The sequence below is a fragment of the Miniopterus natalensis genome, chromosome 13 (assembly GCF_054644295.1).
Source record: "Miniopterus natalensis isolate mMinNat1 chromosome 13, mMinNat1.hap1, whole genome shotgun sequence".
Classification (NCBI taxonomy): domain Eukaryota; kingdom Metazoa; phylum Chordata; class Mammalia; order Chiroptera; family Miniopteridae; genus Miniopterus; species Miniopterus natalensis.
This window is the reverse complement of record NC_142093.1, coordinates 33,516,605-33,530,056: the sequence shown is the minus strand read 5'-3', so window position 1 is coordinate 33,530,056 and position 13,452 is coordinate 33,516,605. Positions and strand designations below refer to the sequence as shown.

The window sequence follows — 13,452 nt, the reverse complement described above, 5'->3', positions numbered from 1 at the left end:
GCCCAGGTCCCTAAGCACCTGTCACTGGCTCTGTGGGCTCCCTGCAGCGGAGCAAACTGCAGCCCACGGAGAAGCAGCGGGACCTGGACGGCGCCCAGCGGGAGAAGCAGCGGGACCTGGACGGCGCCCAGCGGGAGAAGCAGCGGGACCTGGACGGCGCCCAGCGGGAGGAGCAGCGGGACCTGGACGGCGCCCAGCGGGAGAAGCAGCGGGACCTGGACGGCGCCCAGCGGGAGGAGCAGCGGGACCTGGACGGCGCCCAGCGGGAGGAGCAGCGGGACCTGGACGGCGCCCAGCGGGAGGAGCAGCGGGACCTGGACGGCGCCCAGCGGGAGGAGCAGCGGGACCTGGACGGCGCCCAGCGGGAGAAGCAGCGGGACCTGGACGGCGCCCAGCGGGAGAAGCAGCGGTGCCTGAGGGAGCCGCGGGCCTACCAGCCGTCAGGAGCCCACAGCTGTGCACCAAGGCGATCAGGAAAAGATCAAGAGAGAGGACTTGGGCCCCCGGCTCCTGAATACCCTCTTAAATGGACACAAGGGTGGGGACTGCGATGGCTTCTCCACCTTTGATGTCCCCGTTTTCACTGAAGAGTTCTTGGACCAAAGCAAATGGACGGGCAGGACGCCCACACTCCACACTCAGCACACCGACTTCTACGTGGCTCACCCTCACGGAGCCATCAAGTAAGACGTGGCCCAGCACAAGCAGCTCATTGTCCACATCAAGGAGATCCTGGCCCAGGTTGCCAGTGAGCACCTGTGAGGGTGTTGGCCATGCCCATGGGGATCCAGAGAAGACCAAGCTCTGATTGTGGCCCCTCCCCTATCCCTATCCCATGGAGGAGGGATGGGGGTCTACCCTTTGGGGCCAGGCCTGATCTTGCACCTTGGGAACTCCAGCCCCTTAAAATTATTCTACACCATCCCTCTAGCTTTCAACCTCCCCAGCACCCCAAATCCAGAAAAGTCACTTACCATGCACAGCACACACAGAACCCCATGGACTCACAGGACATGTCATATTATAGGGATGTGGGACCACCACTCATCGACAGCATAACCCAGGACACAAGATGACCAACAGCAGCTCTCAATGCTGGTATAGGGAGGGTGACATGCTACAGTGGCTCTCCAGAATCTGCCCCAGGACACAGGGCTGCAAAAACCCACACCTGACACACTGGGAGGGACACCCTAAAGGTGCTCACCCCAAGTGCTCCAAGCAAGCCCACTGCGGGACATGCTCTCAATCTTGGGCAAGGACCTTCTGCCTGTGGCCCTCAATTCCTGCACCCCAGAATGGGGGAGCTGGTACTGATCCCCTGCCCTTGTCCAGCTAAGGAAACTTCATGAAGGTGCCCCTTTGCCACTGCTTAATCTCGACTTTTTAAACTAAAAAAAATAAAGTGGTGCCCAGCCCGGCATGGCTCAGGGGTTGAGCGTCAACCTAGGATCCAGGCGATCAGGGTTTGATTCCCGGTCAGGGCACATGCCCAGGGCAATCACCAGTCGGGGGCATGCAGGAGGCGGCCGATCAATGACTCTCTCATCATTGATGTTTCTGTCTCTCTCTCTCCCTCTCCTTTCCTCTCTCTGAAATCAATAAAGATATATTTAAAAAATAAATAAAATTAAAAAATAAAGTGGAATTTGAATTTAAAAAAATGAATTCGCTCAGGCTTTTGATTTGGTTAATGTGGTTAACTGCATCCTCTGTCTTTATTGCCTCACAGGTATAGTTGAATTCAGAAAATTAAATGCTGGTTTAATTTCACTCCTCTGTAGGTGTTTCTCCTTCACAAATATCATTTTAATAGGTGTGTCAGTGACAGCTATCACTTACAGAAAGACTTATTTAATGATATAATCTTCACACTGATCATAGCAATAAGTTATCATTATTCTCACTTTACAAAACAAAGGTCTGAAATCAGTTAACACAGCTCTCAGGTGGTAAAGTGAGAATGTTAGGGGATTTGAACCCTGCTCTCTCTGCTTCCAAAGGCATCCTTTCTACTACAACCCAGCACCTCATCATGAACACCATAGTCTGCTTAATTAGGCCCTGTGGTTAAGCAAATCAAATGCCCCCCCCTTTTTTTTAAACTAATACCAATAATGTTGGAAGTAGTATCTTTATGTATAAAACTTTGTTTTTATGATTATTTCCCCAAAATAGAGCCTTAAAATTTGGATTATTGCATTAGAGAGAGGAATATTTTTTAGGTAATTTGTACATATCACCTACTGCTTTCCTCGATAAGATTGTTCAAATTATAATTCAATCAGCAAAGCATGAGGTTTCCTGCTTCACTGTGCCCTTTATAAAAATCTTGGTTCATTTCCTAGATAAAAATGTGTATTTTGGCACTAAAAAAAATTTCTTGTTTTAATTCACTGTTTTAATATATCAATTCTCCATTCTATGGCGTGAACCTTGTATAGGGCTAGCTAAGTCCCTGTATTAGAAATGGGAAGATATGGGAGTGGTCTTTAGATCTTTCATTCCCTTTATTCATTCAGTAGTTATCCAGCTCCCACTCTAGGTCAGGCACTGTGCTAGTGTTCAGGATATAAAGATGAAAGCCTACCCCTGACCTCAAAGAGCTTTTCAACTAGCAAGAGAAACAGACACAAACAGACAATTATAGCACAGCATGACTAGCACTGTGACCAACGTAACAAAGAGGAAGATGCTTTCAAAAACCAGAGGAGGACATTTAAGCCATTTTCAGGGAGGCCCTGGAAGCCTTTTCGGAGATACCGAGGCCTGAGCTCTATCTTGAAGAGAAGTAGAAGCTAGCCAGATTTTCCCTGGCATCTCTAACCAGAATTAAGGGCTTCCTCATCTGTGTGTTTCTTTGCTAATGGGTATTGTACTTATTCATTTCCATGTCTCTTACTCTCTCATTGGGCTGAGCTTCTTGACAGAGAGGGACTATATATCCCTAATTAGCCTAGTGCAATGTCCCAAAAAGTAGTAGGAATGAAATAAACATTAGTTGAATTATTTTGAAATTCTAGCCTTGTAGCTATTTCCTCCCATAACTTCCTCTTGATTTATACAAATATGTGGGGTTTTCTTTTGACTGTAAAAATACTGTTCACCACACATGCATCAGAATGGATGGAAAGGCTGGAAAATAGGAGGTGTTGGTTAAGGATCTGGAGCAACAGGAATGCTCATACATTGCTGGAAGCAGTAGAAATTGGTACAACCACTTTGGAAAACTGTTGGGTCATATCTCATACGCCAGCAATTCCCTCCTAGAAATAAACTCAACAGGAATGCATGCAAATGTTTACCAAGAAGCATATTTTTACCAAAAGTGGTACTATTCATAATAGTTCCAAACTAGAAAATACACAGATACTCATCAATAGCAGAATAGATGAACGTATTGAGTTAGGGTCACACACAGCAAGGAAAAACACTCTAGCCCAGCCAGGCGTGGCTCAGTGGTTGAGCACTGACCTAGGATCCAGGTGATGGGGATTTGATTCCCAGTCAGGGCACATGCCCGGGTTGCAGGCTAGGCAGCCGATCGACTCTCTCATCATTGATGTTTCTATCTCTCTCTCCTTCTCCTTTCCTCTCTCTGAAATTAATAAAAATATATCTTTTTTTTTTAAAAAAAGACTCTACACTCAACAACATAAAGAAATTTTATAAAAATAATTTTGATTATTAAAGAGCTAGATTTTTTGAAAAGCACTTACTGTATGATTACTTTTATATAAATCATAAAACTAGGCAAAACTCTGCTATTAGAGGTCAAGAAAGGTCAGAAGTGGGGTTAAGTGACCTAGAGAATAGGAAGGGGAGCTTCTGGATGTGCCGGTCAGGCTCCATTTCTTGATCTGGGTACTAATTACACAAGTAAATTTAGTTTGTGCCCTTTTCTGTATGTACAGTTGACCCTTGAACAACACTAGGGTTAGGGGTACTGACCTGCCACAGTATAACTAGTCAGCTCTTCTCACACATGGATTCCCAACCACGAATTGAAAAGTATATTATACTTAGGGTTTTTAAAAAATAATACCTCTTATTTGAGAGGAAGCTGAAAAATACCAAAATGTTTTGGAAAATATAAATCACTCAAAACCCACTATCCAGAAATAACCATTAACATTTTGAATTATTTCCTTCCAATCTTTTGAAGCCACTATGCTTGTGCTACCTCCAACCCCCACCCCACCACTCCCCACATATTTACACACATATTTGCTAAATTAGGTTTATTTCTCCTTGGTGTTACTTGTTTTTAAATTTTTACTTGAAGTTAATCCTTAACAAATATCTATTGCAAACTTTTTTTTAAGCTGCAGCAATGTATTTCATCAAATGTGTGTGTGTATAGTGAATACATATACCTTTTCCTAGGAATATTTATTGTATGTGATTAGGAATATTATATATTATACATATGAAGTCCTAGAATAGGAGCTGCGGGGTGATGACCGTCCTTTAAGCTCTGCATTCGCGCTCCGCTTCCTCCCAGAAAGGTTGCATCTCCCTAGCGAGCTGTGCGGGCTCCCTGTTGCCACAGTCCAAGCCCAGGTCATTTATGATGATTTCTGCTTGTTTTTAAGACACCGGGGCACACAACGAGACTAAGGACTCTGCGGTTTTGCTCGGGCGGAGCGCTCGGCGGGAACCGGCTTTCCCACGTCCCTCCCTCCCTCGGGGCTCCCGGGCGCACGCCGCGAGGCTCCGGGGCTGCCGCCGGCTCGCGCTCCGGGGCCCCGGCGCCGCCCGGTTGCCGTGGGAACCGCACGCGAGCCCCGGCGGTGCTGAAGCCTGGCCATGGAGCTGCCCGCGCCGGTCCGCCTGCGGCTGGGAAACTTCAGCCGGACCGTGTTCAGCGACACAAACCGCACGGGGCCCGAGTTCAGCGAAGGTCCGGGTGAGTGGCCGAGGCCCTGCGCAGGGAGCGTGGCCGCCGAGGACCTGGCGCGGGTTGGAGAGGCCGGATTCTGCCCGCACCTAAAATGGCGGTTCCGCCTTCAGCTGGTCCCGCGCAGTGCGGGAAGCGCCTGGGAGGCGAGGCCGAGCCGGGAGCTGGGGCTGGGGAGTCTGGTCGCTGATGGCCGCTGGCGCTAGGCCGAGCGTGCTGCCGCCTGGCCAGCGCAGTGCGAGCGAGGCAGCGGAGGCGGCGCTGGCCTTCCTAAAAAACACGTAAATACTCCAAAAGCCGCCTCGGCAGCCCGCTTCAGGGCTTCCAGCCGAGGTGGGGGGATTCGCCGCTCCCCACGTCCCACGCCAGAGAAATGTCTGTTCCTTTTCTCCTGTCCTAGCAGAACAAGCACATACCACCGCCAGGCGGTTTTCTGGCAGAAGAGTTGGAAAGTGTTTTTTAATGAGTCTTTTTAAACCGCTGTCTACCCCGAGGGCCAGCGGGCACGCCAGCATCGCCTTCCGCAAGCCCGGGCTTCCCGGCCTCCTTCCCGCCCTGCGCGGGACTCGCGCTAAATCCGGGTACAAAATGCACGAGGCCACGGCGTGCAGCCTGGCAAGTAATGGCACCGTTTCCTCCAGAGCAGCTTCCCCCTTAAATCATGATGATAGACGACGTACTGTCCAGCGGACGCACACGGGTTTTCTCCCTGAACTCCGCAGGAAATAGAAATCTTTTCCTCTTGGCCGGCTTGGGAATTTTTTAAAGGGTCCGAGAAAAGTAAAGTCAGTTTCCATAGTTGCATTTTTTTCAACTTGATTACTTGCCCGTCCCCCCAAATTTAGGCCTCTTTATGATGGAGGATGTACAGAAAAAAAAACATAATGTGAAAAATTAGGTTTTTACTTTTCTGATTTCTAGAGCTAAGGCTTAACAGGCTGTAAAATCTGATGATGCAAGGTATTGGGGTCAGCAGGCATTTTCTGTAAAGGGCTAGATGGTCAGTATTTCAGACTGCAGGCGGTGGATCTCTGTGGCAGCTATAGATGGTAATTGAGTAGACATGGCAGTGTCCCAATAAAACTTTATTTGTGGATACTAAAATTTGAATTTCATAAGATTTTCAGTGGCAAAAAATATTATTTTTTTATTCTTGGCCCTTCCCCCCTCCCCCCCCAACTATTTAAAAATGTGAAAAACCACTCTTAGCTCACTTGCTATACAAAAATCAGGCAGCTGGCTGGTAGTTTGCCTACCCCTGATTTATGTTATAAATGTTTTAATTTAAATTCCATTTACAAACTCAACTTGCACTTTTGCAAAATTTAGTAAATTCGTGTCTGTGCTTTCAGGGTTCATTTACATATTAACTTGATTTTCAGTTGCATGATTAGAAGTTTGATCTGCTGAAATGCAGACGTAGCATAACTCTTAAGATGTTATTGTACAAAATTTTTAACCAAAACTTTGTTGCAAAATTTTACTACAGTTTCTGCTCCAGAGGTATTAAAATTTTCAGCTTACCTAATTTATCATTATTATCCCACATTTTCTTTGTGGATGTGGAGTAGATTTGATTATTTGTACTGTAATTACATGTGTATATCATTACCATGTCCACAGCTGACCAAGACTTATGCTATTATTATGAAAAAAATCTTAGCATGGTGAGTTGCCTTCAGGTTTAACAGATTTTAAGACTTCATTCCTTTGTCAGTGGTAATTTAATAAATAGGTAGAAGCAAAGTAAATCGTAGTAATGATTTTTAAAAGTAGATCATCATAATCAGGCATATTCTTAGAGCCAAAGAAAACCTTGCTATGAGACCATGGTTATTCCTTATATTTTAAAATTATTAAATGTCATATAAAAGACTAAGTTGTGGAGAAAAAGAAAAAAATCTGTTTTTAAGAAATTTATTTTAGAGCCTTTGTAAATTCTTACCTTTAGGACAATTGATTCCTGAATATGTATCTCCTCCTGTTAGAATTTAGTAAAGCTTAGGATGAAAATGTAGGGCTCAGTTTTAAAAAAATTCTTATTTTAGGACCCTTCTGCCTTACACAAAAACAAAGTATTATATAATCAGTCTTAGATAAATGAAACTCATGTACCACAAATGGCTACACTGATAATGTCCTTATGACAGTCTGTTTTCATTCATTCATTCTGCTTATGTGTATTTGATATTTATCATGTTTAAAGCAAGATGCTCGGTTCTCTGAGGGTCTCAAAATTGGGTAGAATGTGGTCTGTGTTTACATTGAGGCTGTGTATAAGTGAAAGAAAAGGAGAGGGGACATATTGCTCGAGTGCCTTCTAAGCGCCAGGCATGGCACTAGGGTGAAATAATGTATATTATCTCTAATCCTCACAAGCAACCTGCGAGATAACTTTAATGTTACCATTTTACAGATGAAGAAAGAAATTGAGGGTCAAAGAAGTTAAATAATTTATCTCAAGTCTGGCATCTAGCGTTCCTGGGGAGTTTGGGGTATTGCGGGTTTACTTGGACTCCAAAGCTCACAATCTTTTCAGTACAGCAGACTGTCTTGAGTGAGGGGAGTATGGTTCTTTGCTAACACTTCTTATGCACAGATTAGAGTGATACATACCTACAAGGGAATGAGATTTCTACTAGAGTGAGGGAATACAATCAAAAAAATGTATGGAAAGAGTGGCGTTTAATTGGGTATTAATGAATGGGTGGGATTAGGGTATGCTGAAAAGGGGGGGTGTCTAATTATAATTTAGGGGGATTCATTTGTATGATATTAGTTCATATGTGAGAAAGTAGTTTTTATGTATTTTATGTGTTTATTATATGGGCTCTTTACATAGAACTCTACAAAGGCAGTAATAATAATTATTGTGTTTCAATAGGATTTATATTGATATTCTACATTTAATTTATACCAGTAGTGTACAAAAAGTCAGCAGACTGTACTGCAAAATACTAAAGTAATTGAAAATTTTGAAACATACCACCAAGTAGCCAATATATGAACTAAATAGTATGATGTTGAATATTTCCTTGCACTGGCAGTGATTATAAAGAGGCTTAAAATTTAGAGTTTTGTTGAGAGAATATGATAGTTATTCTAAAGGACTAAAGGATTTATAGGGCATTGACCAGGAATAAGAGTTTGACCTTTTTCTATTTCTTTTGTAGATAATGAAATGGTTTCCAGTTTGGCATTGCAGATGTCACTTTATTTTAATGCTTACTTTTTCCCACTTTGGTGGGTGAGCTGCATTATGATGCTTCAAATGAAAGTAAGATTATACTTTAATACTTCTGCCAAGGTCTCTTCTGCCTATCCCTGGCATTGTTACATTGTCAGTAAAATTAAAGTTCTTAATATTATTTTTCTATCTCAGGTCAATTTTACTATGTGTGAGATTTTACAAATATGTTTATTTTTGTTTTTTTTAGTATCCAATTTTGCCTGATTACTACAAATTCATTGTGGTGACTGTTATCATCCTAATAACCTTAATTGAAGCTATCAGGCTGTATCTGGGCTACATGGGTAATCTACAGGAAAAGGTAGGCTCTTCTTTTCTTTCTTTCAGTGATGCACATAAGCGCAGTAAGATTTTCTTTTCTTTTTTTTTAATATGTTTTTACTTATTTCAGAGAGAGGAAGGGAGAGGCAGAGGGAGAGAAACATCAATGATGAGAGAGAATATTTGATTGGTTGCCTCCTGCACGCCCCCCACTGGGGATCGAGCCCGAAACCCGGGCATGTGCCCTGACTGGGAATGGAGCCACGACCTGCTTCATGGGTCAGCACTCAACCACTCAGGCACACTGGCCGGACAAAGGTTTCCATAGCAAGGAAAGGGCACTTAGCTGTGGTGGAAGGAGCAAAGGCCTGTAGTTAAGGCCTGGCTCCAACTTTACGTCTTTGGTCACTGTGGTCTGTTTGCTTAATCTCATCAGCCTTGGTTTCTTCATATGTAAAATGGGGAAAATATTTACTTCACAAGCTGGTTGGGATTAAATGAAATACTTTATATAAAGTACCTGAACACTTAAGAATCGGTAATTTTCCCTCTTCTCACCAGTCTTGAAAATACTTTGTCAATTAAACATGTTTATTTGGATCCTGAATAAGAAAATGGGGGCCTTGGCCAGGTGGCTCATTTGGTTGGAACATTTTCCTATACACCAAAAGGTTGTGGGTTTGATTCCCAGCCAGAAGACAACCAACTGATGTTTCTCTCTCTCTCTCCCTTCTTCTCTAAAAATTGATAAAAACATATGCTCAGGTAAGGATTAAAAGAAAATGAGAAATTATAAACCCATTTCCTATGCTGGGCATGTGTTTTCTAAATCATCTTGCTTCCTACACATTTACACTTAGTTACCAGAGCTTAGGGATAACTCTAAAGATTCGTGAGGTTTTCTAGGCCCTTCATAATTAGGCCCCACCCAGCCTATCCCACTGCATTTCCTGCTATTTCCTAAACTGAGCATCCACTAGGCTGACATGTTGACTCCCAGTCAGGCTCATCTCACGTACTTGCTTAATTACCTTCTTGCCTCTTCTTCTTTCTACCCAACTTTAAAAGCCTACATCCTGAATTCTTTCATCTACCCTAATCACTCTCTTGTCTTACTTCTTATAGCAGTTAGCCTGTATTTCTAAGTGGTACATTTAATTATTCACTGAGATGTAGTATTCTAGGATTATCACGCAAGTTATTTTTTTCTTCTAATCTAGACTGTAAATTCTCTGAAGACAACGACCAAATTATACTCCTTTTGAGTGACAGAGCTCACAGGGAAGGTTCACAGTAGTGTTACGTATTTACTTATCTGTATAAACAAAAGAGTATACTTTACGGATCTGATTTCTTGTAATGTGTGTCATTTCAGGTTCCTGAGCTAGCTGGCTTTTGGCTTTTGAGTCTTCTACTGCAGTTGCCTTTAATTCTTTTCTTGCTCTTTAACGAAGGACTACTGAACCTGCCCTTGGAAAAAGCGATACACATCGTCTTCACCATGTTCCTTACTTTCCAAGCTGTTTCAGCATTTCTTACCTTGAAGAAAATGGTAAATCAGTTGGCAACTCGTTTCCACCTGCAAGACTTTGATCGGCTCTCTGCAGATAGAGCAGGCATGAGGACCATGAGGTCCTGTATAGAAGAGATTTGACCCAGTGCTGTTTATTGAGAATCTGAAAGGTCATTCTGGAAGACTGCAAGTTAGGAAAACATCAGAGATCTAGCGTGAGAAAGAGAACAAAGGAAGTGTTTGAAACTGTACACTCTCTGGCTCTGAAATCCCAAGGTGAGGGCAGTGACGGACTGCACAGCGCATGAAAGCAGTAAGTCAACCCTGAAGCCTGATGCCAAATATCTTAATTTTTTCGTGGTTGTTAACTTTCTCAGGTGTGCAGAATTCCATGTTGGTGGTCACAGTTTACCAGCTTTACTGTAACATTTCTAGTTAGAAATGTGTCTGTTTCTTTTAAACTTGTCAGCTATCCATCTCTTGGCAGTACACCTGAAGCACATGGAAATGCTTGTCAATATTCTGGTGTGTTAGACTACATTTGTAAACCAAGACACCAAATTTTCATGGCTGCTAGGGTTAAATTATAACCCTAGTTTCAGCTGTTATCCTGAGGGTAAGAAGAAAACAAGTGGATTATCATGGTATTTAGGAAGTATTTTTATAATAAAATTGTAATTTTCATAAAACCATGTTCAGTATTTATGGTGGTGCTGGTGTGCAAAATGTCTTTATAATAAATTATAAAATGTTTATGGTAAAGTATTTATAACAAGTCATGCTTATCTTGTACATTTTTGGGGGGGGAGGGCCATGGGCTTATTTTTATTAGAGAGTTGCAAGGGACAGAAGGAAAAAAAATATGTAGCAGAGAGCCTTTTATGTAGTGGGCACTGTACTAAGCTCATTAATCCTTGCGATTTCATCTATTATATCATTATTCACTGAAGAACTGCTTCATACCCAGTAAATTCATATGAGGCTTGATTTGAAAACCAGAGTGCCTATTAATCCATAGTGAGAGCTAAGGTGACCAAAGAGACTATACTCATGATCTTAAATAAGCATATCCCCTTGCTAATAGGAAAACCTATTTAAGAAAATTCTGGTAAGAGCAAAATTGCTTGGGTGTATCTGAATATTATTTTTAAGTGATTATAAGATTATCTTAAGGGATATACAGTAGTCCCCCCTTATCTGCAGTAGTCCCCCCTTATCTGCAAGCCCTAGTGGATGCCTGAACCCTCAGATAGGACTGAGCACTATGTATACAATGTTTTTTTATATACATATACATACCTATGGTAAAGTTTAATTTATAAATTAGGCACAGTAAGAGATTAGCAACAATAACATAGAATAGAACAACTGTAACAATAAACTGTAATAAAAGTTACTTGAATATGGTTTCTCTCAAAACATGGTACTGTACTGTATGCATCTTTTCACTTAAAGAAAGCACTTCATGGCTTCTCTTTGGCGTATCTTAATTGTCAGCATCACTACTCTTGCACTCTGGGGCCATTATTAAGTAAAATAAGGGTTACGTAAACCCAAACACTGCAATATTATGACAGCTAATCTGATAACTGACTAATGGGTGGGCAGCATCAACTGTGTGGAGACACTGGACAAAGGGATGCTTCACCTCCCGGGCAGGACAGCGCAGGACAGCGGGAGATTTATCATGCTACTCAGAACGGGACACAATTTAAAACTTACAAGTTGTTATTTCTGGAATTTTCCATTTAATATTTTCGGTCCATGGTTGACCATGGGTAACTGAAACTGCAGAAAGCAAATAAATTATCAGATGAGGAGGGACAAATGTAATTTTTCTTCTTTACTGTAGGAAAATGTGGATTTATAAGTAGGGTGTTTTACTGAGAAACAATTGTAGCTACATTAAAATTGTTCTTTCCAGTTTCCCTTCTCTATAATTCATGCTCATCTTAGGATTTCCATGTTTTGCTTTATTTATTCTTATATTGCTTAATTTTTAAAAATGTTTTCAGTTCCTATTCTTAATTACACCAGACCAAACTATTTATGCCAGTTTTATTTCTGGTTTTTCTTATTACACAGTTCAAAGGCATCCCCCGCCCCCGCCATCCCATGCACTGGCAGATTAGCCTTTCCCACATACCAAAGTAATCACTAGGTATATACTCAAAAATTTTAAATTCAAAGTAGAATTTTGTGTGGAAAGTTTTCTATAACATATTTTTTTGCATCTGTTTCCAGATAGAACTAGATGGGTGATCCTGTAAAAAAATATAAAATAAGAACACTAAGTCTACACAGCAGATAAATTAAGGGAATGATCAAGAAAGACATTCCTATTTAACAGTTGTTTCCAGAGGTTTTTTTTAAATAGTAGAGACTCTGATACATTTAAATGTTAATTTAGGAGTGAGAGATTAATAGCTAAAATACTGGAGTCATTAAAAAATGTCAAAGACTGTAAAAATTTTGGAAAAAGAAATTTGATTTATTAAAATTCTCCAAAAAATTTTTTTGCTGTAATAACTGTATTGCTTAAAATGCAGATTTAATAAAGGTGGAGAAAAAGATACTAGGAAAGTCAATTGAGAACATGACAAAGTCATTTGTTTTTTCATCTAAATAGTAAAACCATGATTTTGTGTTAGGCTTAACCAATATTTTCTATTGAAGTATACCTAGTTCCATATGCAAGCATATGAACATTGAGAAGATATTTACATGTCAGCATATTTGGAATTTAGGGAGTCCTTTATTTTATTTGAATAAGTTTGTTTATCCTTAATTATATTACATCTTTCTCTCCAGGGGTTCATAACACTGTTCCAAACCTTCCTAGTTTAGCTTCACAAATATTTGGTGTTTCACATTTTTTCTTTCAGAGTCTTTCTCATCACAGACAAGGTAGATGTAAATTTCTGTAAATCAGAATGTTTTTTTAAAATTGGATTTTAATCAACATATATTTGAATGCCTAGTATATGCAAGGAATAGTAGAGGGTTCATAGACAAATAAGATGTACTCCCATGTGAGGGGTAAAATATTTGCAAGACAATCTTAAGACAAAGTAGAAAAGTCTGACTTCACCAGGGAGGTGCACTGAAGGAGTTTCTACCTGATAAGTACCTTGGCTTCCAGCATGTCCCCTCTTTGTTCCTAGCTCTTAAGTGTTCTGGGTTAGCGCACGGGCCCTTCCTCTTCATCAGTGAGCACTCACTGTTCCTCTCATTGTCGGAGCACAGGGAGGGGATGGGGGTGCAGTTGAACACATACACCCCTATGTCAATTGCAGCATTACTCAAAGTTGGCCAAGATGTGAAGACAACCAGTGTCCTTCGACAGAGGACTGGGGAAAGAAGATGTGATGAATACACACTATGGAATGCCACTCAGCCATAAGAAAAGATGAAGTACTGCCACCTGCGACAACATGGATGGACCCTGAGAACATTATGCTAAGCAAAATAAGTCAGTCAGAAAAAGCTAAGAACCGTATGATTTCACTCTTATGTGGATATAAAGCT

General features: G+C 41.6%; 1 protein-coding gene across 1 annotated transcript; it reads left to right on the top strand.

Annotated features, from left to right (window-relative positions):
* Positions 1–7,637: 7,637 nt before the first annotated feature.
* Positions 7,638–11,480, top strand: TMEM17 (transmembrane protein 17). The gene is made up of 3 exons (XM_016224241.2): positions 7,638–8,177; positions 8,338–8,451; positions 9,787–11,480. The coding sequence occupies exons 1-3, from the start codon at positions 8,082–8,084 to the stop codon at positions 10,063–10,065; spliced, it is 489 nt and encodes a 162-aa protein (XP_016079727.1). The 5' UTR covers positions 7,638–8,081; the 3' UTR covers positions 10,066–11,480.
* The last annotated feature ends 1,972 nt before the right edge of the window (positions 11,481–13,452 follow it).

What these genes read in the sequence shown, in the direction of transcription:
- TMEM17 (XM_016224241.2), top strand. Translation starts at nt 8,082, where the DNA reads ATGGTTTCCAGTTTGGCATTGCAGATGTCACTTTATTTTAATGCTTAC. An exon ending in TTATGATGCTTCAAATGAAA is followed by an intron (nt 8,178 to 8,337) that starts GTAAGATTATAC and finishes TGTTTTTTTTAG; the next exon opens with TATCCAATTTTGCCTGATTA. An exon ending in TGGGTAATCTACAGGAAAAG is followed by an intron (nt 8,452 to 9,786) that starts GTAGGCTCTTCT and finishes GTGTCATTTCAG; the next exon opens with GTTCCTGAGCTAGCTGGCTT.